The sequence below is a fragment of the Kogia breviceps genome, chromosome 5 (genome assembly GCF_026419965.1).
Source record: "Kogia breviceps isolate mKogBre1 chromosome 5, mKogBre1 haplotype 1, whole genome shotgun sequence".
Classification (NCBI taxonomy): domain Eukaryota; kingdom Metazoa; phylum Chordata; class Mammalia; order Artiodactyla; family Physeteridae; genus Kogia; species Kogia breviceps.
In genome coordinates this window covers 127,487,001-127,513,986 of record NC_081314.1, presented here as the reverse complement: position 1 = coordinate 127,513,986, position 26,986 = coordinate 127,487,001, and the positions used below count along the sequence as shown (strand labels likewise).

General features: G+C 35.0%; 1 protein-coding gene across 2 annotated transcripts in view; it reads right to left on the bottom strand.

The window, feature by feature from the left end:
* Positions 1-26,986, bottom strand: part of NCAM2 (neural cell adhesion molecule 2) — a 492,766-nt gene that overhangs the window by 78,899 nt on the left and 386,881 nt on the right. For both annotated transcript variants that reach the window (XM_067034950.1, XM_067034951.1), the window contains exon 12: positions 14,038-14,211. In XM_067034950.1, coding sequence (XP_066891051.1) covers positions 14,038-14,211 — 174 coding nt within the window. The remainder of the gene's footprint in view (positions 1-14,037; positions 14,212-26,986) is intronic.

Here is a 26,986-nt window from a genome sequence, read left to right as displayed (position 1 = left end):
ATCCTCCCCTTGGAAGATGGTGCTACTGAAGAAGGCATTAGAACCTTTCCAATGAAAGAATCTTGAGCCATTTAGTCTATAAAGGAAAAGCTCTATACTCTCTTTAAACTCTGAGTATATTTATATACAATAATAGAGAAAATAGTGTTCATAATAATACATTTTAATAATATAAAATAAAATAATTTTTAATATAGTGAAATGTTGCTGGGCATGATTTCAAAAAATTTAGGGGAACAAAATTTAAATATGTCTTCTAAAGATCCCTATCATTTAAATTCACTATACAAATAATCATGATGGTTAGCCCATAAGGATTTGTCACTGAAATTAAGAAGAATTTGTAAGCTATATTCTAGCAAAGATCTTATTTACACTGAACACTAAAGTGTACAGAAGAGTGTATTTTTCAGCAGTGAACTGCATTCTAAGTTTTTAAAGTTTCTAGGATCTATGAATACTTTCATCCACCTGTGGATTAAATTCCTATAAGGCACTCATGAAATATTCATGTTTCTTTTCTCACTCCTCACAAACATCTTTCCTATATAAATTAACTTCATTTCTTCATAACCTTTATATCTGTGATTCATAATATTATAACCACACAGAAAAGCTCATTCATTTTACTAAAACAATTTTTAAAAATTATTTGTATAAAAGCTCTATCATTACAGCAGAGACAAGGTTGAGTACAGAATTTTGTATGAATTTGCGTCTTCATCTTGACATATGTGAAGAAGTTTCCAGCAGACAAGTAATTTTACTTAATACTGCTATTTCACGCAATTTTCCCCTTAGTTTAGTCCCCTCTATACTTTTTTCTACATAATTTAAATTCATTAAGATTTCAATGATATATTTTTGTAATTTAGTTCAGGTTCTTTTTATGGGCCCACTGGAAACAGTCCAAGATATTCTTGTTTTGAATTTTAACATACAGACCTCTTTCCCCTACATGCAAATTCTAACAGATTTCCTTTAACTTAAAATGTGAAATGACTGTGGATTACATTGTTCTTCCTTTTTTTGGAATTCATAAGAGTTCATTGCACTTGTTTTTAACATAGATGATTTTTGCAGTCAATTTCTCTTTTGCCTTTCACCATGTGAAATATAGCCATTTATAAATGATAGCCATTTTTATTTAGGCATATTTATATTGGAAATAGTATAATCATAAAAAATATTTATTGTAAAGAATCTTAAAAAAGCATTGGAGCTTATTAAGTTTTAAAAATCTGTAACAGCGTAGAGCTAACACTAAATAATGATTATTTTAAATTATTTCTAAAATTGTGAAACTGAATAGTATGATGTGTGGAGGGAAATCCAGTTTCACTCAGGCAACTATAAGTAACATGGATTCAAAGAAACATTGGAATAAAAATCTTAAAGTGTAATTTGAAATGATGTTAAAATATCTTTTAGCTATTGGGAAACTATAAGATTATTTTTAAAAACCCACAGAAAACAGAAAACAAACAAACAAACCAGAACACCCTTTTAGGCCCATTTCATCACAAGCGGTAGGCAAAGAAGTTTGTTGAGAAATGATATATTACATGAAGTAGCTATCAGATTCATGTCATTGGATCACATGGATTCTTTAATCATTGTTTATGAAAGATATCTGCTAATAAATCACAAAACAAAAGAAAATGTATATAGCAATATGTGTTTTGAGAACACACATAAAAGAAAAAACACAAAGATAAGAGAAAAAGAAAAAAAGAAAATTCATTTTTATAGTTAAAAGAAACCACTCTGTGTGTGTGGCTTGAAAGGAGGGGAGACAGAAAATACCTAAAAGTATGATCATGTTATATGCAGTGATATCTTCTGGGGTGCATTTCCAAAAAACATCAAAAAGGAAGTTTTTAAGTAACATAAAGACATATCTATTATTTCTTTATTTTTAGTGGCACCATAACACAACATAGAAAATTCCCCATAAATGTAGGAAAGTCACAACTTAGATAACATCATAATATGGCAAAATGCAGGTGAAGAAATATTTGTATGGGCTTACTCTAGTTAAAGTTTGATGCTCATTCTATTTATTTTTACTCTATTATTTAAATAATCAATGGCCTTCCTTTTAAATAATAACAAAAGTAAAATGTTTCATACTCAACAATGATCAAGGAAGAAATTTTATAGGCAATAACTTTAACAAAATGTTTCCATTAACAGTTACTTTCTTTTTGAGTTTTGTAATTCAGATTAAAAGAAGTCCAATCCTGTATATTTTCATTAAAAAATTAATTGACAATTAATAGAAATATGACCTCACATTATTATGTACTCCATTTAGAGATGTAGCACTGTACATATACAGCATGTTCGTCAATTACCAATGAAGAATCCAGGAGCTATCGAATAACCTGAAATCTATTGCATAACTAGTGGTGTTTTAAACAATAAAATTTTAGGTGGATATCAAATAGCATGCTTCCCATTATAGAACTGGTTGGATCAAATTACTTTATGGATTCTAATAGGTTCTTTTATGCAATGCAGAAATATCTACCAATAGGCAGAGCTGCCATATTGAATAATACTGACCTCATGATAAATTAAATAGCTCTTCTTGTAGTTGTATATGATACAATATATGCAACCTTACACTGTGTCCATAGCGAATGGCCTTTGTTATTCTGGTTCTTGTTGAGAAAAACTGTCAAGTTTTGAAGTTTAAGCTTATATTCAAAATTTCCTCTGAGTATGTATATGGCACTAGCCAGTTTCCAAGATAATTGTGTTTTTTTTTTTTTCCTCACTAGCCAGGCAATAAAGCAGGGAACTTAGCTTATTATAGGTACTAATCGTTACTCAGTAAGAAACATTGATATGCTCATTTTTCTAAAGGGGAATTGTCAATATTATAGCCATCAATATATTAATGAATTAATTTTAATATAATATTGTCTGTGCTTTAAACCTTGAAAAAGCCCAAATATAAAAATTATTACACAAAAACAATAAATATCTGTATATAAAGATGAGATGGCAAGTGGAGGTAAACTCATTAGACCTACAGAACTCAGGAAAGTCTCAGAAATTTTAAGTCCAAAACATGGGAACAAAGAAATGGATGATCACCAAACATTTGAACAAATGTACTTTCATGTTCTTGTCTCAGATTTAAGGGAAGATGAATTCCTCTCTCTCAACAGAAGATGAAAGGTTTATTATCTAGATAAAATGAACAAAGGAAGCTTAGACTATGGGGTTATAAATATGAGGGAGTTTGGAGCTGATGAGCTGGCAAAAATTTGTGGGATACCATCTAACACAAACTGCTTTTCCACAAAGCTCCAATAGTCACATATGTAGATAATAACTAAAAATCCTCAAAAAAGATACCTACAAACAGCTGGCATTTCACAGACCTTTGTTGATGGGGAATCATAAACCCATCTGATCACAAGGCTTGAGAAGCCCCGCTCTTGCAAACAGAGCCTAGTGGTGTTTTTTTCTCACTTTGAGGTATACACATCCAGACAAGGATCACCAAATATTTGAGAAAAGTTTCCAATATGAATGACAGAGAATAAAATCAATAACAATAATAACAACAAAATAAGTCTAGGAAAAAATTAGGGAACAGAACAACTTTGAAGACAGACTATAATTACAATTATCAGAGAGAATATATAGTACTCATGAAATACGAAATGATCAGAGAATGAAAGATTCAGAAATTTTTAAATTGACAGACAAATTGAAAAATATAAATGTTAAAATGAAAAAAATTATAGTAGAGTAGTGCTAATCTTCAATCTATTTCAATTTAAACTTCTATTCAAAATCAGTTTGCTGATCTATCAGACACAGGCATGTATTGTATAAATCCAAACACACAGTTCAAAACAATCTTGGAAAAGATGCTTATTGAATACTACTTTTCAAAAAAAAATGAAAATGGCTTTCTCTACCATACAAATTGATTTTTTTTTCTTTCAAATTTTAATTAAACAGATCCTTTGCTAAAATTAAAGCCTGGATAAAAAGTTTGGAATTATATGTAATAATGAAGCATGCTCATAATCTTAACTATAGTGTTCACAAACTAAATACTATAATGTTAAAATTACATCTAAAATTTAAATATACACACTGAAATTGCATCCTGCAAAGCCACATTGAAGGTTCAGTGGAACTATGCAATGACAGGACTAAAAAAATCCCACTGTGTATTTATTTCCAAATTGTAATCAATAACTACATCCCTTGATTAGTGAAAATGGCAAGGATTTGGAAAAATAAAAGTTTCAATGGAATTTTATTTAGATAATGCTCTTATTTTCAAATAAAAGTTATCTCCCTTATTTTCAGGAACAAAGGGAAATTCTACTATAAGCTTAGACCCAAATAAAGCAGAGCATATAATAATTTTGGTAGGCATGGAAGGACTTCTATGAGTGATTCTAGCTGGCTAAACATTTCACAACTCAAAAGAAAGAGATTATGCTGTTTGAGAGAACTGTTTTATGTTCTGTTAAAAAGAACTTGATATTTTAAAATATTAATTTTTCATTTTGAGTTTGAAGACTGAAAAATGAGTAGCTGTTTTGCAAGATTATTATTTTCTCCTCATTTGTGCCCAATGAGGTGTATAGAACACACTTACAAAATGTTAAATGATATGGTAATGAAGGTCATGTAGCCATCCCAGCCAAACAGTGCTACACCTGTAATACATGATTTTCACTCAAAATTAAATGTCAGAATGACTCACATTCTATATTTGAATAGTTTTAGTTTTTGATATCTGATTTATTCACAATTCTCTATGTTTTGAAAATTAGTTTTGTGCCACATCAGTGATTGGAATGATCAGTAAGGCTTCAGCTAAATCTTGGAGAAGAATATAATAATAGGTCTAGGCTTCAATTGACCCCTAAGCCTAGGACCAGGTACAGAGTGAGCAAGTGTAATTCATAGGAAATTAATTAGTGAGTCATTTAGAATCAGAATCTACTGACAGGAAAATTATGATGCTAAAATTTTCCTGCTGAATGACATTACAATCAAGTGAGAACTGATATTTATTTCTATGTCATGGTATCAGCAATTAGAAGCAGATACATGAATAGTATATAATGAATTACAGATATTTATGAACAAGGAAAAGTAACTAAACATCCACTAAACTAACGTAAATTAGAAAAACATAAAGCCACTCTGAGGATGAAAAAAAAGAGTAGTAGCTGAAACGTTCATGACCATATGCATACGTCTTTTCATAGATAAACCTAAATCTATCTTTTAACAAATGCCTCAAAGGAAATGAGTATAATCATGTTTTTAAAAGCTCTTAAAGTTTAAGATGAATGAATAGCACAAACTATAAAACAAATACACAAAATTAGCATTTTTTTCACTATTTAAAAATCTATGAGTGCCTTAAAATATATCTTCAGGGTTTCAGCACAGGGTTACTTACACAGCCAGAGAAACAAGTTTTCTAAGTACAATTACGGATTATACATACCATTTTCAAAAATCTGTTTAAATGTACATATTATCTCACAGAAAAGAAAGGCAAACTCTAAACTATCAAAAATGAAGTGGACGGGGAGATATGAAACTAGAGGAGTAGCCATGGAACTGCATTTCTATCAATTCTGCAGTCCTGTTGAAAACATCACTGGTACTCAGATAACTGAGAGCTTTCACACAGATTGATTTTGAATATCATAACTGGGGAAAGAAGATATGAGAAAGATTTGAGGATGGGACTCCTGCATGAAGCCAGGAACGTCTGAGTTCTTGTATGAAACTAAAAGTGTGAGCTAGAAAATGCACACATACACACACACACACACACACACACACACACACACAGAAGACTACTGGCAACTACAATTTGTCTGGCTTGGCCTTGAACCAAATCCTAGTTTGATTGGGCGGGGTGAGGTGGGTAGATTAATATTTGTTTTGACAATCAGTAACTATAAACCTGCTCTCATAGTACTCTCTGGTGCTTCCAGCTTTGTAATGCTCCAGGGTAACTTCCAGAGGCAAACGGATATCTTCTGTGGAAGAATACACCCAAACTTAAGGCCTTGCAGGATTCCCAGTGAGAAGATAAGCAAAATAAGAGATCACAACCTAAAGCCATAAAATATACTAGTAAATAAGTCACTCTGAGTGAGAGTCTGCTGAAACAAGCCAATGAACTAATAGAAATTATGTAAATTAAAATGTGATCATTGAATTAAAAACTTAAGAGGTTGAATGGCAGATTAAACATAAGTGAATAAAGAATTAGTGAGCTAGTAGATAGAGCTGAATAGCATAATAAAAGAATGAAACATAATAAAATATATGTAAGGAGATATGGTATGCTAAGCTTTCAAACAAGTTTAGCATGTTACTTAGATTTTCAGAATAAAGGAATAGAGAGAATGGGAGAAGAGAATATTCAAGAAGGCAATGATATAATATTTTCCACAGCTGATGAAAGATAGGGATTTTCAGATTCAGAAATCAAACTGAAGCCCAAGCAGAACAAATACAGAAATCCACATTAAGACACATACTATTTATTTAAAAAAATGACAACTAACAGCAGACTTCAAAACAGTAACAACAGAAGCCGGAAGAGAATAAAATATTCTCCTTAGATTACAAAAGGAAAGTAACTATCAAGTTTGATTGTATACTCAGCTGAACTGTAATTTGAAAACAAAGTTGAAATAAGAACATTTTTAATATAAATCTTTTGAGAATGAATGAAAGCTATGGATCTCCTCTCCAGAATATGTATATATGGACAATTACGAAGTTGAATACAATTTTTGAGATTCTCACTATCTCTGAAGCCTGTTCTCCGCTTCAGTTCATAGAACTTTCACCCTTAAATCAAGCTACACCAGAGACGGTGTACTTAGGCCACATTCTCTAGCTCCCTTATAATAATGTTTTTAGTAATTACCGATTCTTATGTCCGTAATGCATTGAAGCACAAAGGAAAGAAGCTACTATGTAATTATTTTTGTCTCAATTGATATCCTTTTGAAATCATCAATTACTACATCATATAATCACACAACTCACACACACATAATATTTATCATATATTTTCTGGACTTTACTGTCATGCTGTAGTCTAGTCAACCATCCATATATGGGGTGGAATGAACAAACATGCTTAAAATGTCTGCCTTGTTTTTCCTCCCTTCCTTTTCCTTCAGTTTTATTCTTTTCTAATAAGAAACTTTCAAATAACAGTGATATTTCACCTTTCTAATTCATATTTAACTCTGTCAGGCAAATTATCCCTTAAATTATCTACAAAACTACCTCCATTAGCTATCGAAACACATCGCAACAGTCACACACACACACACACACACACACACACACACACACACACACACATATATAAAATTCATATTCTACAAGGCAGTAATTTGTGTTCCACTTTCTCAACTCTTAACTCAATAAAAGATACAAAGTCCAAAATAGTTAAAGTATAGGCTTTGGAATCAGATTTCCTATCTGGGTTTGAATTTTAGTTTCAATATTATTCACGCATATGACCTTAGGGATAAGACACTACACGTTATACTCTCAGTTTTCTCCTTTATATGGATTGCCCTCAGCTTTATTCTCTGTAAAACAGAATATATTGATACTACCAAATTCTTCAGTTTGTTGACTATTGACTTTATTTTCAGTTCTCACCACAATGACTGCAAAAGAGTGAATATTTGGGACTGAATTGTACTCCCCCCCTCCAAATTTATATGTTGAAGCCCTAATGTGATCCTTTTGGAGGTGGGGCCTTTGGGAGGTAATTAGGTTTAGATGAGTCATGAGGGTGGAGAGATTAGTGTTCTTATAACAAGAGGACTAGAAACCTAAGCACTCTGCACACTTTCTCTCTCTCTGTCTCCCTCTCTCTTCTGTTTGGACATGGTGAGAAGGTGGCCACCTGCAGGCCAGAAAGAGGGTCTTCCTAGGAATCAAATCATATGGCAACTTGATCTTGGACTTCCCAGTCTCCGGAACTGTGGGAAATATCTGTTGTTTAATCCACCTGATCAAAGACATTTTGTTACAGCAGCCTAAACTATGACAGAAATGTTAGTTATCTTTAATGTTACATTAATTGTCTGATCACTGATATTTTGACTCAGCAAGGAGGAAGAAGATGATCATTTTAGAAGACTATCTATATATAGTGTGAGGTGGAATGAATATATTTTCAGAGTAATTTCACTCAAAACATCATCGACAAATCTTCATGTACTAAATGAGAATTTGCTCGCTTATTAATATAAACCAATTTTGTTTCTCAAGTCAGCTAACAGATGCCTTGGAAATATCCTAGAAAACATTTTGAGGGCAAAGGAACCATATTTAAATGTTCTGATGATTTATTTGACAGAAATATTTTGCAATAGAAAAAACTGAGAAATAGTGCTAAGTAAATGAATATCATAGGGCTTCCCTGGTGGCGCAGTGGTTGAGAGCCCGCCTGCCGATGCAGGGGACACGGGTTCGTGCCCCGGTCCGGGAAGATCCCACATGCCGCGGAGCGGCTGGGCCCGTGAGCCATGGCCGCTGGGCCTGCGCGTCCGGAGCCTGTGCTCTGCAACGGGAAAGGCCACAGCAGTGAGAGGCCCGCATACCACAAAAGGAAAAAAAAAAAAAAAAAAAAAAAATGAATATCATAAATTCTTAGGTTTGGTATATACATATTCATAACTATATATAGATACATGCATTGGAGAATTTATTATACCTCACAATTCAAACTTCAACAAGATTTTGATCTATGAAATTAGATCAGCTTTGGGGATTTTATTTCAAATAGATACATAATAAAGAGGATATTATAGTAAATATGGAGATGTCAGCTAAGATTCCCATTTGCTGCCTAGCTGGGGATAATTCAGGCTGCAGACGGTTAGGGTCTGCCTCAGGTGCAAAAAGCTGTGTCTAACACAGTTGTACTGTTCCCGGAGAAGCTTGCATCTGAGTAAAGAAGGAAGCAAGGGTATAAAGGACTGGCCATTTTAGCCTAAGGTGGACATTCTACAGTATGTAATACTCCTCATTCCAGACTTCCTTGATGGGTGGGCTGAGGCATTATCATGCCTCCAGTACAGTCCAACTTCCCTCCTGCCTGATCAAAGCCCTAATTCCATTTACAAGATACCTTGCAGTCCAAACTACATCTCTGTTGTTTGCTACTGGATAACAAAATATGGAACAGTTGATACCGAAAGTAGGGGTCTCTGATGAGGCAGGAGATTTGATAGGGTATTTCATCAGTGAGTGAGATGCATTAGGCTTTTGAGACGTACAGAGGAAAATGGAGCCTAGGCACCAAATGGTGCACAAGGCTGCCATGCCAGCAGTGAACTGGGGCCGCAGCAGAAAACGGCACTGCAACAACAGGTCCAATCAGTGGTTCAAGTTGCCCTGCCACTTGGGCCATATGACTGATGCAGTGAGCCAATGCTGTTTGATGTATTAGGGATGGGAAGAAATATTCTGTGGAATTTGTGGTCATTCCCAGGGGAGAATCACAATGAAGTCTCCAGGTTTCATGAGCAAGGTAATACTATATTCTGTGCAGAATTACATACCTTAAACAAATTCCTGGCATATAATTGAGCAAGAAGAAATGACAGGCTAAGGGATCACAATCGGACCACATGGCCATGTAACTGGAGCTGCCCATCAAGACCTGCCTACTGACCCACTACATCTTAAGGTCACGTTGCTCAATAACCATCTATTGTAAGTGAAGTGGTCCATCCAAGATGGACAATGTTGCCTTGAGAGATCCTCATCCAGTTGACTGAGATTTTGTGGAGCCTGCATTGCAGTTCAATTACTCCATTTTCCCAGCTTTGTTTCTCCCCTCTTCTTTCAAAGATGTCGATCCCTAATAAACACCTTGCTGCTTCTGTAGACACAAATGTATTGAAAGGGGGATATATAACAGATTCACCTTATAGAGACTCGATAATAAAGGGCTATAAAATAATCCTTTCCCTTCTCCCACCTCTACCAAATTTCATCATTCCCTTTACCCTGTACTCTCGTGTATTTTGGCACTTGAAATACTGAAATGAATGGGCATACTAGTTCCACTCATGGAATTTATAAGCTAGGAGAAAATATAAATCAGAGATTTGTAGTATAAGAAGTAGAATATGATATAATATAACATATTTAAATATAAATACAATATAATATAAAAAATATGTTGTTGCTTGCTGGAGACTCATTCTGGGGGAAGAGAGAATTTTAGTGTGAAAGCATCTCCAAGAAGGAGTGATTGTGAGAGCACATTGTAGGTTGGCCAGGGTGAAAGGGTAATTCTAGGCATTGTTAAAATGACAATGGTTGGAAAAATGTGAGCAAGGTTGAAGTATCACTTTTAAAGGAAACCGTAGTGACTCAATGAAAATATGTGTGCTTAAGGTAGAAAGTTTAAATCTAAACTATGTTATATATTCTAACATTCAAATTATTGATGTAAATTTTACAGAAAACATGACTATGATTATGCATTCCGTATTTCATATTTCTATCAGCATAAAGCATTTGCTATTCTGATCTTTACTATATCTCTTTATATTATTCTATATCTTTACAAAAATGGTACATCTCTTTGCTAAAGGAAGAGCAAATGCCAGACACACATTTTCTAGACTGTTAGGATTGGTTCCAGTGGGATTGTCCCTGGCTACCCTTTGCATTTATGTTTTTCTCTTAGTTACATATTTACATTCCTGCCTGTTAACCAAATACTAGGGCTACAAGATGAAACACTTAAAGATTTGAGTTTTTATACATGAAATGAGATCACCTTGTCATTTGAGATATACAGTGTAAATTCAACACTAAATAAATCAGATGACTAAAGTGCACTTAATCTCAAGGAGAAAAAATGGCACCAGTCCAGCAACAGGAAGTTGTGTGGAAATGCGTGGGCCTGCTTCTGTTGTCTTGGAATGTTCAACTGCAATAATTCATAAAGAGAAGAAAGAGATGGAAAATACTAAGCAATTGAGAAAATATTAGGCATCCCCCACAGAGTTGAATAAGAAGAGGCTGAACTGGCTCTAGAACCTCAGTCCCAACATTCCGACCCCCAAGCTCACTGCATCACACTCTGTATAAGCAGAAAACTACAAGAAAAAGAATATCATTCCATTGGAGTAGTGCACCTTCCTCCTAGGAGAGGTCTCTCTTCCCTTCTGGCAGGTGAGGATAACGCAAATGGATAAACAGATTCATTGCATTTGTCAGCAAAAAGTGGAGGTGGAGGGACTTTGGCATTTCCATCCTCATTTGTTATTCTTGTTTTTACAGAACATTAATCTGTCTTCTGAAAGAGGAAACGTGTGAGGCAGTCTAGGTTCTTATATTTCAGCTTAATAAGGATGTGGAACTTTTCCCCAGGTCAGATGGATACTCCATAAAGTTGGTGGACTATAGTTACACTCAGAGCGAGACCTACTGAGACGAGGGCAAGGAGGTCAAGCTGAGCAGTGTTCCCTCTGAGGACACTCTCTCACCAAAAAGTCTTCTGGTGTGCTTGCACCCCACACATGCATCCGCAGGAGATAGGTACTTAGATGTGTTCTCACAGAGAGCACAGATGGCAGGCGCAGCCCGAGAAGAATTACAGCACCAGAAAAATAAGAGGTGTTTGACTCCTTTTTGCTCCCCAAGAGAAGATGTAGTTCATGCCACCTCCCCACTCTCAGCTCCCCAGGATAAGATCCAGCTGTATGGGGGCCAGAGAAAATAAGTGCTAAATTGGACTTTATACGTTTTAAGTTGTGCGGGACTTAACTGAATGTATTTGTACTTGAAGAGGACCATAAATCTAGAGTGTCTGCTAAAGATGTTAAATAACAGAAAAGGAGATTTCCCCAAAAATGATGAAATGAGTAACTGGATTAAAAAGTCGTGTTTGTACTACACTGAGTTGAGATAATGCAGTAGTTTGGTTACATGATTGTAACCTGATTCAAGGACCTTATTAACATATCTTTGAAAGAAGAGTAAGCCGCGAAAAAGAAAAAAAAAAAATGTATCAGTGCAGATATTCCCCTCATGTAAAGAGGAGAAAGCTCCAGCCATGGGACTTAAAGTATTTTGGTCTTATTGGCAAGCTTTAAGCTGTCCCAGTCTGAAGCCATTAAATGCCATATTCATGTAACTTCGCTTTCTGACATTAGAGACTCACCAAACACACTTCTGACTCACGTTTCCTTTCCTACATAACATACACACGTACTCATTGTATAGACTCTGAATGTCTCATTTCTGGGATAGGGATTTCTCACAGTAAATCACCAAATGTTCTTTGCTATTATATACCACTGTTCTAAGCATGGAAATTTGCTTCTGAGCGATGTATACATGGGGTACAAAATCAGGTTTTTGAACTTGAAAAACTTGGCCAGTCCAAAGCCATTATAAATTCTCCATGGTGTTGCAACTTTGTAAGAAGTCTTGGGAAAATCTATTCACCTCGTCCCTCTAACTCAGGGTGGAGAGGCAGGGCGCGGAGGTACTATCCTGCCGAGTGTAATTTCTATCGTGTTCACACCTCACATTCCATTTCTTCATGTCTGTGATGGAGTGCCCACTATCAAAGTTCTCTACTGTCAGAAGTATCTTCTCTTTCTGCCTCTCGCCTTTCACCCTCTCTTGTTTTCTCTTTCTTAAAAAAATATGACTCCTACATCTAGGATAATGATTTCTTTGACTAGTGTCCTTGAACTCACTCATTCATTCTTTTTGTGCATGACCTTTATGCATCTTCTCTCCTGAACCACATAGCATGTGCACAAAGAACATTAACTACCCAGAATTTCTCATCATTAAAAGAAGTGATAAGAGCTGACCTGTCTGGGGGCATCATTTGAAGAATGTGTGAATGATCGATGATTGGTTGACAAAATTCCCAACACTTCTATCAAAAACCTATAGTTATGCTTAGTCAAAACTGAACAAGCAGGTGCCAACACAGGTGAGCCTCAAATGATTTTATCTGTTCTGCCTCCATTGTTCACGAGGACAATTCTTCCCAGGAGGGCTCATGCCTTTTATAGAACCTTCACACCATACATGTTAGGGTCGAGGCAGAGCCAGCAAAGGAGGAACAATCTGCAGCAGTACTTTCCTCACTATTTTATACTATCGTTTTGGGCCAGGAGATGTAGTTCTATGTCGCAATTAACAGAGTCCGACTCTAGTAATTTAGTATTATTCCCTAATTTAGTTTCTTCTCCTAATAATGGAGAAAACAAATCACATATTCACAAGATGAAATTCTCCATAAGTGAAAAGAACTGTTGCAAACTGTTCTAACTTCTCATAGCTAGCTAATTCTATTATTCAAAATCTTATGACACGCAGTAAAAATTTGAGTTTTCAAAACATAATTTTGAAGAAAATTTTGGCATGCAAGGTCAATTTTTATAGATGGCTTCATGAGTATATATACAAGACATATACATTTTACAGTATGACTTTCACACCTACATTATATTTCACACCTATATTATTAATAAATGGAAAACACACACTTGATAATATTCAGCCATCAAATGTGACATGTCAGCAATTTGTTTTCAAACATCCAAATTTTAAATACTAACTTCTTCCCCTGGAATTAAACTTTGGTGATTTTGCTAAACTTTTTTTTTTTTTTTAATTTTATTTTTGGCCGAGCCGAAAGGCTTCCAGGATCTTAGTTCCCTGACCAGCGAGTGAACCCAGGCCCATGGAAGTGCAAATGCCAAGTCCAAACCACTGGACTGCCAGGGAATTCCCAAAACTCTTTAATCTTTACTAAAGATGGAAACTTTTCTCCTCTTTATTAAAGTATTCTTAAGAAGAATAAGACAGTGGGAAAGTCTTTCCAATCCTACCTCAACTAAAAGAAAGAAAAATAGCATGTTGAAGGAAAATAAAAAGCTAATCGCACAGGTACGCTGAAGATCAGCTTGAGTTAACCAACATACTTTGAAATCATTGACTCACTTTGAACTCCATGGGAGCGCACTATTTTCCAGGTTTCTGATGCCACTTCTTTAACATCCACTTGATAGTGATTAATAGGCACACCTCCATGGGAGTCCGGCTTGCTGAAAGAAACCTTGGCTGTGGTCTGTGACAGCTCTATAATCTTCACTCCATAGGGATTGGATGGCACATCTACAAAGGAATAAAAACAAAGGAAATATAACGCAGGTAATGGGATGGCCATTATTAAGACTTATGGTGCTCTGAGAACTAGGAATAAAAGAAAATTGCTGCCCATATCACTTAATATATTTGAATTACAAAGCTTGCATAAACCGCTGAATGATCTCTTCAAATTGCAAGAAGGTATACATTAGTCAATCTTTATTACTATAGAAAATAAAGAGTAGAATATTCAATGTCAAATTTCATTTAATGAGAGAATAATTTTACTCTGCCTTTACTCTATAATATAAGCATTTTATTTCCATTCAAGAAAACAAGCTCGGGGCTTCCCTGGTGGCGCAGTGGTTGAGAATCCGCCTGCCGATGCAGGGGACACGGGTTCGTGCCCCGGTCCGGGAAGATCCCACATGCCGCGGAGCGGCTGGGCCCGTGAGCCATGGCTGCTGAGCCTGTGCGTCCGGAGCCTGTGCTCCACAACGGGAGAGGCCACAACAGTGAGAGGCCCGTGTAACGCAAAAAAAAGAAAAAAAAGAAAAAAAAAAGAAAACAAGCTCATGAGTGTGAGTGTGTGTGTGTGGGTGTGTGAGTATGTGTGTGTTTGTGTGTGTGAGAGAGAAAATGCAGGCACAACTAAAATATAAGAATAGATTTTACTGAATCATTAGCATAAGGAATTATCTTTTGTGAAAATGTGAGATTTATTTCCTTTTGGTTTATTAAAATTATATTAATAACTTGGTGGCAAGTGTTAAGTTTAGATAAATTGTCATTATGAACTAAATAAAACTGCAAACTATCTTTTAAAATTTTATTTAAGTATCAGTTAATTAAAATAAAGTTAGATATTTAAGTTTTAATCCCTGTATTTAAAGGAGACAGCTACAAAATTCTTCTTATATGTGTTTTTGTATTAATCCATTACTCACATTATTTCAAACTCAAGAAGATATCCTGGGTGAAATTTACTTTTATTTTCTAGTACACAAAGCTTTATAAAGAATTATCTGAAAGGTTGAACAGGCAACAGGAGAAAATAAGAGGGAAAAAGGCTTGAGGGAATCGATGAAACATTTGCTCTGGAAACATGAGTAATTAGAGGCATGTTAAACATTAAAGGAATTTCTCTCAGTCCCTTCTGTCTCTCAATCTCTCTTTTTTTTCAATAGCACATTTGAAAAAAATAACAGAGATTGGAAATTTACACTTAGTTTACATAAATTATATGCATGTGTTATATAAATATGTACATAAAATATATAGTTCCATCTCTGGAATTAGCTCTACAAAAACAAAAAGAAAAAAACGATTGAAAATAATGCAGTAAACGTAAATATTTGTTCTGATATAATCAAGCATTCATATAAAAATCTCGAATAGTTGTCAAAAGTCAAATGTGCCTTATTTGCTAGTTAAAAGAGAGCACTGTAGTTGAAATAAAAATATGCCTTATAAATGATATTGGGCAAGAGCCAAGAAGGCAGGTTTATGGCTTTTAGATATTAATGTTGTAAAGAAATGCAACAGTGTACATTTCAGCTCTAATTAGTAACTGTAAATTATTTGGAGATCCTAATAAGTGCATTATGCTGTAACTCTAAGGTTCAGAAATAAATGTGCATAATACTGATGCGTCCCAAAGTCATACTGCTATTAAAATCTTATCTGGAAGTAAACATTTAAAATTATCTTAATAATTTATTTAAGTTGTCATATATAAACATGAGCATAGTTTTACAAGTTTCTTTAATCCCTGGGTTATAACTATAGGTTCTTTTCATCTGTAGGTTTGATCTAAAGTTTGAAGAGCAGGAAAAAACACACACACATTGATTGTTCTGAATAAGACTGCCAATTCCTCACCTCATGCTGAGTGACTCTCTAATGTCAACTAGGTCTAGGTTGGACATCACAGCAATGATAACCTTTAGTTTGAGGATACACTTCAAAAGGAAAGGTTTTAAGTACTAGGGAAGGAGAAAGAAATGCAATTTTTCTGGGCACTTACTTTTGACCATATGGCATGTATACGGTACTGGGTTCTTACCCTCAGGGAAGAAGTATACACCATTTGCTAAGCTGTACATCCTGACACGGTACACCAACCAGGTTTTTATTCATAGCACAAAAGTACCGTCACCAAAATATAAGCCAGTGGGCATCTTTTTCTAGCCATATAGTCTATTTTCAGACCTGTTGACTCTTACCTTGGTTTTTCATTTACATTTATTTTTTATTGGCCTCTTCTTTCTGTTACCTGACTAAAAAGCAAAGTGTGCTTACGATTTTCAACTCTAAAATCTTCCTAAATATTTGTTTCCATTCTGATTTTACATGTCCAACCATCCATTGACTACTAAATTATGAATTTTTTGTAGAAAGGGACAAAATATTTGATATACACAATTTATACATGCATGCATACATACATACATACATACATATATACATACATGTATCATTGAAAATACTGATAGACTATACTCAGTCCTCAGGAAATACATGATGTATTAAATATTTCAGTAATTAAGAACAGTACACAAAGGTACAGAGTGTGCCCAAGTGAATAGTGCCTGATGTAGAACCAACATCTCTAATTCCTCTCTCCACTTTCTCAATTGTTTTGTAATCACATTCATCCTTGATTCTACCTCTGATATACACCAAAATTAGTCAAAAAGTTATTTTGATCTTTCCTGCATTATAATTCTTATATCCATCTTTTCCTTCCTGTTTCCACTGTTAACTCCCAAGCCCAGGCCCTGTCTGCGTCTACCTGCAATGCCATTAGTGGCTCTCAGCTTCCTTTTCTATGGACAGCCCACCAAATTTCAACCCATATGGCATGTAAAGTCAAAATCAATTTTTCTAAAGTACCTTTCTGGTCACATCACTTCCCTGAGGAAGGTATTCAGGAGCTTCCTCCTCTTTACAACAGCAAACTTAGACTTTTCAGTCTAGCTTTCAAAATCCTGAAATATCTAACCTCACTGGGTGTATGCAAGCATATTGTAAAAGATAATCAAACGCAGTACAGTGTTTCAAATAGGGCTTGTGGACGTGAATTCCATATGCAATGCCCCCATTGTTAGCATGGTTTTCTAAATTACTTCATAGCACCTTCCATCTTAATAATTAATGAATGCCACCTATCACTGAATGAATAAATAGGACAATGATGCAAACACGTGTTTATTTACTCTTCCTTTTCACCTCGACTGGTACCAATATAGGGTTCGATGAAGAGCCTGGATACATATCATCAGAATCTATGGATCCAAAGTCTGGTCTTGCTACTTTTGTCAACTTCAGCCTTGGACAAGTCTCTTAATCTTTTCAACCATCAGTATTTTTCTCCCTAAAATGGAGATTAGAATAATATCCACTGCTAGGATGCTATGAGTATTAAATAATGAAGAACACATAAAACAGAACTTGAAATATACTAAGCACTTAGTCAGTATTAGTCATCATAGTTTTTGCTATCCTTCTCTGGTAATCATCCTCTTACTATCACTTTATTTTGTATGCATTGACATCTATCAATATTTTAGTCAAATGGTAGGTAAAAGATACAAAACTGAGGTTCAGCTTAGAAATGTTTGCTGTGTTTAATAGCAAAGACTTGGTGTCACAGTCTAAGAGTCAGATAGGAACAGTCTCTGGAGTTGCTGTACGATTCTAGGCAAATTAAACTTATTGGGTATCAGTTTTATTATAAGCAAAATGTTAATAATAATAACAACATTAAAGTTGCTGTTGTGAGGTTGAGTTGATGGATATATATCATAGGACATTTACAAATATTATTCTCAGTTACCCTTTCTTTAAAATGACTCTCAGGGTCTAAATAACATTGATAAACATTTTGATATTTAAACATATGCCTAAAGTTATAGTTTGATCAAAGTATAAATGAGGAATCTTATAAAAAGTCTGCCATGGTAATTACTTTATCTTGTAACAGGTAAAGAAACAATAAGAGGAGTTGCTCCTCTGACTTTAATTCTGATAAAATAAAATAATACAATTAAATAAAAAAGAACTAATAAGTAAAGTAAAAGTACAAGAAATTTTATGAAAAAGGAAGAGGGCAATAAGCAGATATATGCATAGATGTTTGGAAATAAAGTGAAAATAATACATCATATATTATGTTCCCCTGTCTAACAAAAAAAAGCCTCCCAAAGTGAAGATGCCCCCTATAAGGCAAAATTCTGAAAGCAAACGCCCAAAGATATTCATGTAGAAGAAAAGAAAGAGAGTTGAAGAATATAATGCACCTGCAAAGGATATCTTGGATGAGTAAATATTTTAAATTGAAAAATTTCAAATTGAAGATGAATCATGGGATTACAAAACAGTATTTCCTCAGGATTCAGGATAAGGTGAGAGTCAAAAATGTTGAATACAACAGCAATATAAACGATGATTTGTGGATGTGTGTGCATGTATTTTAGATCTTTAAACTCTCTTCCTCAACTGTGTCCTCAATTATCAGAGAATAAATAGACCTTGATATCAAAAGTGAAAAACAGAAATCATCAAGTGAGTTCATTCAAATTGTATTCTATCACTTTTGGATTAATGGAAGTTCACCCTCCTCTTTCCCAAGGCCAAATCCTCCATCTCTGAATGGTGTTTCTTTTACTTTTTTCTTCTGCAGAACACTGCATCACCAGGTAGCTCTTCTCTTCCCTTTTTCTTCTCTTTTGGAGTTTCAGTCTCTTTTTCTTCTCTGCCTTATTACCATGAACTATAAAAATCTCCCAAATGACAAACTTTCTTCTGTTCTACTCTATTCTCAGGCAACAAACTCTTCTTTTGTTTCCCTGTCACACTGCTTGAATAGATTGTTCCTAACTTCTGTCCCAACATCTTTACTTCTGGAACTGTGGTTTCCTAGAATGCTGGGAAGCTGGCAACTAAGGTAGGGTTCAGAGTCACTGACTCAGCTCTTTCCCCACAGGTAAGGATGTGGTATTGCTAAACTTAGATCAATAGGAACAGTTTGATATTTGTCAGCCTTTGTAAGTGAAAGTACTGAAGTGAATATTTTTCTAGAATGGTGTTTGAAACCTTACCTTAAATGTTTTCTAATGATACTCCACATCCACTTCTATCATCTATGCTACTCCCCTTTATCATAAGAAATGGAAGGCTAAACTCTTTATTGCCCAGGTTCACTTGTTGCTATGGTTGGTAGAACCATGAAGGCACTTAGGATGAGCTGCACATCTTAGTGGTTTAACATGCTGAAGGAGCGTGTGTGACATCCCTAGTCTTCTGAGGAGGTGCATGTGGACAAGGAGACCTACAGATGTGGATGATGGAAGCAGCTGGACTCCCTATTCCACAGTCTAATCACACAGTTCCTGGTGCTGCTGGCTGTGATATCAGCAGCAGGGTAGCCTGGCTGCAGGGCTTTCTGACCTCTGATTAGCAGTTGCAGACTTGACCTTGCGAGGTATATTATGACCTTGAAGCCAGAAGCTTGGTGGCTATCTTGTGCCTTCCCTTTTCCCTGCTTCTAAAATGATTTTAAAACCACCCAATTCTCTATATTAAATTCTTTTCTCCTAGCTTTGTCCATCAGTCTCCACCCAATAAAAAGTCTCATATATGAAGGGAATTATCGTATAAAGAATTGAACTTCCTAGATCTAGCAAGACCCTAACATGCAGAGTGTTGCTGTCAACTGTACGCACCTCAGGGGTACTGCTGAGAATGGTTCCATCTGCTTCTGCTCTGAGCAGCCACCTTATTTCCAATAAATTTTATATATGCTTCCCTATTTCAATTGTGAGCTTAATCTCATGTTATAGCCAATCTGTAGCACATCTGAGACCCTGCAAACTCCTCACTTCATTACCCAAGTGCCAAATCAAATCATTACCCTATTGATCTTTTAACAGCATTTGATCACATATGTTTAAAATTTTCTCCATGCAGGTAGTTACACTAACTCTCTAAAAAATTGTTTTCAATTTTATTTGCTCATATACTTAAACATCCATCAATTAAACTGAGGTACTCCAGGGTCTGTCCTTGATTACATCATTTACCTCTTATATTCTCCATTGAATCTGAGGTATTAATGATTTCCTCAATTATACCCAAGTCTTGACCCTTGTCAAAATTCATAGAGTCCCATGTCCCATTATTAATTGTGCATTTCAACTATGATTCATAGGCAAATCAAATGAAACACACTGAATCCTTTATACATTCACTAATTCATGTAAATCTATAAGCCAGGCAATTTTCTATGTTCTGGGATAAAAATTGAGACAGCCATCACTTCTCTTATAGAGATTACATGCTAACTACATAAAAATAATTGTAATATATAAATTATTTTGTACAAACACTGTGGTCAAAATTAAGCAGACAAGTGAGATAGTTTAGGTGCGGATGGGAGCAGAGTTGGAGTATTGTAATTTTGAATTTTGTGGACGGAAATATCTTTGTTAAAAAAGTAATATTTGATTAAGGACTTAAAGGATAAGAAAACAACTCATATGAAACTGCTATGAAGAGAAAATTGTAAGTACAAAGTTGAAATGTGCCTTGAGGGTTTAAAGAAGGAGGGCAGTCTGTGGAGAGCAGGATGACCAAGGTGTGGGGAAAGGAGATGGAGTTCAGAGAAGGCCACTGGGGGTGGGGTGAAGAGAAACCTTGCGAAGCATGATAGGTCTTTATAATCACTGTGGCTTCATCTCTGAACAAAATAGGAAGCCACTGGAATGCTTTCAGCAGAAGAGAATTATGCCTTAATTACTTAACTATTTGTTTAATAATAAGAAGCCCTCATGATCTTTTATTTAGGCTATACTCCAGGGGGGTCATAAGCCAAATGGGAAAGCCAGTTTAGGACTTTATGCAAAAATATACATTAAAAGAAAAACCAAACCAAACCAACAAAAACAACTAGAGTATAGAATATAGAATATAGACATTTCATGAGAATAGTAAGACCCTGTAAACACCTTGCTGGTAAAAGAGTCAATAAGACTTGCTAAAGTGTTGGGTGTATGGTCTGAGTAAACAAGTTGATCAACGATGACTGTGAGTCTCTTGACCTGAACAACTGGAGACAGTTGCCACTTACTGAGATAAGAAAGAATCCCAAAGGAAGATATGTAGAGGTGACTACAGATTAGCTTTTGCTATCTGGACATTTGGAGATTTGCATTGGCTCTAGAACATCTTTGTGGAGAGGGAATTAAGCTTGATATAATAGTATAGAACTCAGGGAAAATATCTAAGCTGATGACATATTTTGGAGTTTTAGAGGATAGGTGGTATTTAAATCATAAAAATTAGAATAACAAAGGTGTGAGTGTAGATAAAATATAAAGAGACCCCCAAACTGAAGTACAGTGATTTTTAAAGTTCAGAGAAATATGGAACTACGAGGAAAGAAGACCAAAAAGAGCCCGATGATGAAGAAGAAAAACCAGGAAAGCATGGTGACATGACTGTTATGTTGTGGGTTAGGGAGATGACTCAAGGAGAAAGACACACTCAATTGTGTAATCTGCTGCTAGATGAAGAAGTATGAGGATTGAGAACTGACCTCTGGCTCGAGCATAAGAAGGTCAATGGATACCTTGATAATAGTAGGTTTTACAGAGCAGTGGAGGTAAAAACAAGACTGAAAGTGTTTGTGACAGAATGAGAGGAAAGTAATTAGGTGCAGAAAATATAGTCAATTATTTTGTGAACTTTATTAACAGAAATGATGCAGAAGTGGAGAAATGATGCAGTAGCCAGAAGGATTCATAAGGTCACAATAATTTTACTTAAGACAGAAGGAATTATCACAATAATTTTACTTAAGACAGAAGGAATTATTTTCCACTTTGTAAAAGAAAGAAAGAAAGGAAGGAAGGAAGGAAGGAAGGAAGGAAGGAAGGAAGGAAGGAAGAAAAGGACTTTCCTGGTGGTGAAGTGGTTAAGAATCTGCCTGCAAACGTAGGCGTCGTGGGTTTGAGTCCTGATCCGGGAAGATCCCACATGCTGCAGAGTAACTAATCCTGTGCACCACAACTACTGAGCGTGCGCTCTAGAGCCCGTGAGCCACAACTACTGAGCCCATGCACCACAACTACTGAGCCCATGTGCCTAGAGCCCATGCTCTGCAACAAGAGAAACCACTGCAATGGGAAGCCTTTGCATTGCAACAAAGAATAGCCCCCGCTCGCCGTAACTAGAGAAATCCCACGTGCAGCTATGAAGACCCAACACAGCCAAAGATAGATAGGTAGGTAGATAGATAAATAAATAAATAAATTTTAAAAAAGAATGGAAGAAAGGGAGGGAGGGAGAAAAAAGAGAGAGAAAAACAGAAAACAAAAGAAAATAAAAGAAAAAAAGGCTTATTTTTTTAATATTGACATTCATTCACCAGACCAAAAAAAAAAAGCAATCCATTTCCCTAATTTTATATATATATTTTATATATACTCACTCTCTCTCTCTCTCTCTCTCTCTCTCTATATATATATATATATATATATATACACACACATATACATTTATATATTAGGCTATTTAGAGAAAGATAGAAATCAAGATAGTTTTTTCATGATAAGTGGATCATGTTGCTTTATGACTAAAAACTCCAAACTTCCCTTGCTGTATATATGATGTAACAGAATGTAAACATGATGAATGTTTTTAAGGAGATCCATAATTTGCTTCCTTACTGACTTTCTATTCATATCACCACCACTGACCCACCCACAGGATATGCCATCCTGTCCTCCATTAAAATCTCATGCCTTTTCCCATCTTGATTCTTTCCATCTTTCTACTACTTCTTCACTGGATCTGTTTCTCCTCCTTCAGATTCAGTTCAAAAGTTGATACCTGTTTGAAGCTTTCCCCAAGAATTACAGTCATAATTTCATTTTGTGTTCCCAAGCATTTGATGCACACTTCTATTGCAACTCATATCTTTTATACTATAGCTTACTTGTGAAAATCAGTTGCTAAGTATTATTCATCTTTGTATTCCCAAGATCTAAACCAGTGCTTAGTACCTACCAGAATCACATTTTATGTATGCTGAGTGAGTAGATTAACAAGTGATTCAGAATTGATACAAGCATGGATCCCTAAAAATAATATCTAGTTATATTAGTTTAATTTTTTCAGAGGAGTATGGGAATGAGGAAATTACAAGGATGTCATAAACAGTTTTTGAAGACAAATAAAAGCTTGCCTTACAATATAGGAAAAAAAGAGAAAGATGTAGATTTTCCAAGCTAGATCATAAAACAGATCATGTAGGAGAAATCTAGTTTTATATTCAGTTGAAGAAAGAGTGTTTTCAAGTGAACAACTTTTAACCTGCTTTCAACTTTTACAGAACAAGGGTCTGGATAAAATGCTGTCCAGGTACAAGGGCAAGTAGATTGTCTATAATTCCATATCTACAGAATTCTGTTCAATTGATCCAGTTTAACCTGTAAGATGGTCTCTATTCACAAAAATGACTTGTATAGGCTTACCCAAGACCTAGGTGAAAATACAGATGACTGCTTCATGATATTTGTGAATTAAATCAATCTGAGAAAGAGAGCAAAAAGATTGGATTTGACAGGGTCTCAGTAGGTTAAAATGATGAACTCAAATGGGCATGATGAAATTTAATAGGGGTAAGTACAGAGTCCTGAACTGAGGTTAAAAAAAGATATCAATTGTGAAACATAGCACAGGGAACCTCATTTAATAGCAGTTTGTGTGAAAAAGATGTAGGAAAAAACACTGGAAGGAAAAATGTGGCAAAATCAAATGAAATTCTGTATTACTTAATAAAATACAGTGTTCAGAATAAACAAGGTCATTATCCCATTATCAGATTTTACTGTGCATTCATCTGTGATGCCCAGATCTGGGTATTATATCTAAAGAGACATCAACAATATGGATTATTATTTGTAGCTTATTCCTTATACCCATAAGAAAAGTGAAAAATATAAACTATAATTTGGCTATAATAGTAAGTCACTAACACTTGTCGAGCATACAAAATGTGCTAGTACTTCGGCTGCATTTCCTCACTTAGTCCTCGCAATGGTTTCTCAGGTAGATCTTGGAGTGGCTGCTGTGGCATGCTGAAACCCTCTTCAGATCCAAAGCTCCCTTTCCCCAGTGCTCGAAGTGTTAACTGCTGACAGCTTACAGCAGAGTCCCTTCCCTGCAACTGCCCAGGAGAAGGTAACTTGATCAGAAAAGGGTGCCAATTAATGAAGCAAAGGTGAGATCTCCATATTAAGGTTTAATATGAAAAGTTTCCAGTTAAAAACTAAGTATAGCAATGATGAAATGAATTAAGAAAGTTAAGAAAATTATGCATAAAATCATTTGATGAGGTTGAAAAGATAAAGTCTTTCAGGAAAAGCTCTTTATTTATTTATTTGCGGTACGCGGGCCTCTCACTGTTGTGGCCTCTCCCGTTGTGGAGCACAGGCTCCGGACGCACAGGCTCAGTGGCCATGGTTCACGGGCCCAGCCGCTCCGCGGCATGTGGGATCTTCCCAGACCAGGGCACGAACCTGTGTCCCCTACATCCGGAGGCGGATTCTCAACCACTGCGCCACCAGGGAAGCCCGGAAAAGCTCTTTAAAATACACATGTACCTATACAGAATGGCTTGTCAGATTATGATCTATTGGAAGTAGAAAAACTATAAAGAAGAAATGATAATTGTTAACTATATGGTTGCAATTTCATTTATCCTTATGTGTTCTACATTTTTAATTTGTTCCAAGATAGGCATTTAAAAAAAAAAAAAAAAAGTATGCTTCCTAGATAGAAAGTCACCAGGAGGTACATTTTTTAAAGTTTCATGATGAAATCCTTAAAAAAAATATCTTTCGGTCTCAGTGTCTATCTAATTTTATTTTTATTTGGCATGTTGATAAAACATTAATTTAACAAAATTAGTTAGCAATCACATGTGAAAAATGTTGCATTTCCCATAAAACTATAGAATAAAAAGTATTTATTTCAGTTTTTTGAAGATGAGAACTAGACCAAAGAGGACTGGACCAATTTGCCCATGAATATGAAGCCAGAGTTTAATAGAAGGGTTTTTGTGATTTAATCAAAGTACAGTGAAATATCTCTTATTTAAAAAAAATCATTCTAGAAATGAACAATCTTAGGTTCCTTTGTATTACTTGTGTGAAAATGTAAAAACAAAGATGGGGTTAAAAGAATAGGACTTGACCCATTAAGGTCATACGTAGGAAATGGTACCATAAAAAGAAATGCTGCTCTCTGGAGCACTTTGATCTAGCCAATATTTTAGTCTACTCATTATTTAAATTGTTATAATGATAGATATAACAACAAATGTGTTTTTACATATTTCTTCCTCATTTGTGAATGCAACTTTCTTCTATAAAATAAGTATAAATATCACATGTAATTCATTGAACTACTATGACAATTATGAAGATGAGTACTCATGATTCAATTTAGCTAATCATTTCTATCTCTTCTTACTATAACTTCATATAGCTGTTCTTTCCCAACAGAGATAATGGCAAAATAAGTGGGAGGCATGGAGGTGGAATATCCAGCTCATGAGTATGAGTGGCATCCATAAGCCTATTTCTATACCCTGTTATATTTTCACTGTTACTGAAGACTGTATCTCCATTGTTAAGAACAATGCTATCATCATACTTATTAAGAGATTTAAAATAAATGTCTAAGTAAATTGCTATATTTTAGAGTGAAAATTATACCTGCATATTTTAAAATAGTAGCGTGTGAATAAATGATTATTTAATATGAAAAATGCTCTTCTTAATATTTTGAAGCAACTTACAGGATCATATATCAAAGTGTGTATGCACACATGCAAAAGATGTGGCTACTTATTAAGATAGTCACCTGTGTTCACATGTTGCTTTTCTAAAGCAGCTCTATCTTATGCATATTTGTTTATTGGCCTTAGTTTCTTTCCTTTTTATTCTTTTTCCTTTTAAAATAAATGTATATTTATAGAAAATTTGCAAGAATCATGCATGGAACTTTTCTTTTTGATATGAACTATTTAAAGTAAGTTGACATGATGCTAGCTTTAGCATTTATTTTCTGCAACACGACATCCTCCTTCATAAGATCTATGAAATAATTAAATTGTCATCTAATCCAAAGACCACAACCAAATTTTACCCCTATTCCAATAATGTCCTTTATAACAAAAGGATGTATGCATGGAATTTATTTGTTATGTGTCTTTTTCTTAATCTTTCCTTGCTTTTCATGACTTTGACACTTTGAAGGCTAGCTATTTTATAGATGGTACCTCAATTTGGATTTGTCTTATATTTCCTCACACTAGATTCTGATTATGCATTTTTGGCAAGAATATCACAGCTGTTATTCTGTGTTCTTCCCATTGCCTCTTTTTGATAGTATGAAAGTTTAATTTTCTCATTGCTAATGATATTAACTTTGATCACTTAATCGAAATGGGATCTGCTAGTTTTATCAACTGTAAAGTGACTATTTTTCCCTTTGTAATTAACTAATAATTTGAGAATAGGTACTTTAAGACTATACTGCTTTTTTTCTCATCTAACTCTCACAACCTCTTTACCAACCATTGACGTTCCTTAGCTGAATTAATGTATATTCTGATGTTTGTTAAAGTTGGACAATGGATGTTTTTAACATACAGCCATCTTTTTTTTTTTTTAAAAAATATTCCTTTCTTTATGGCTCAAGACATTATTCCAGGCTTATCTTGTACTTCTCT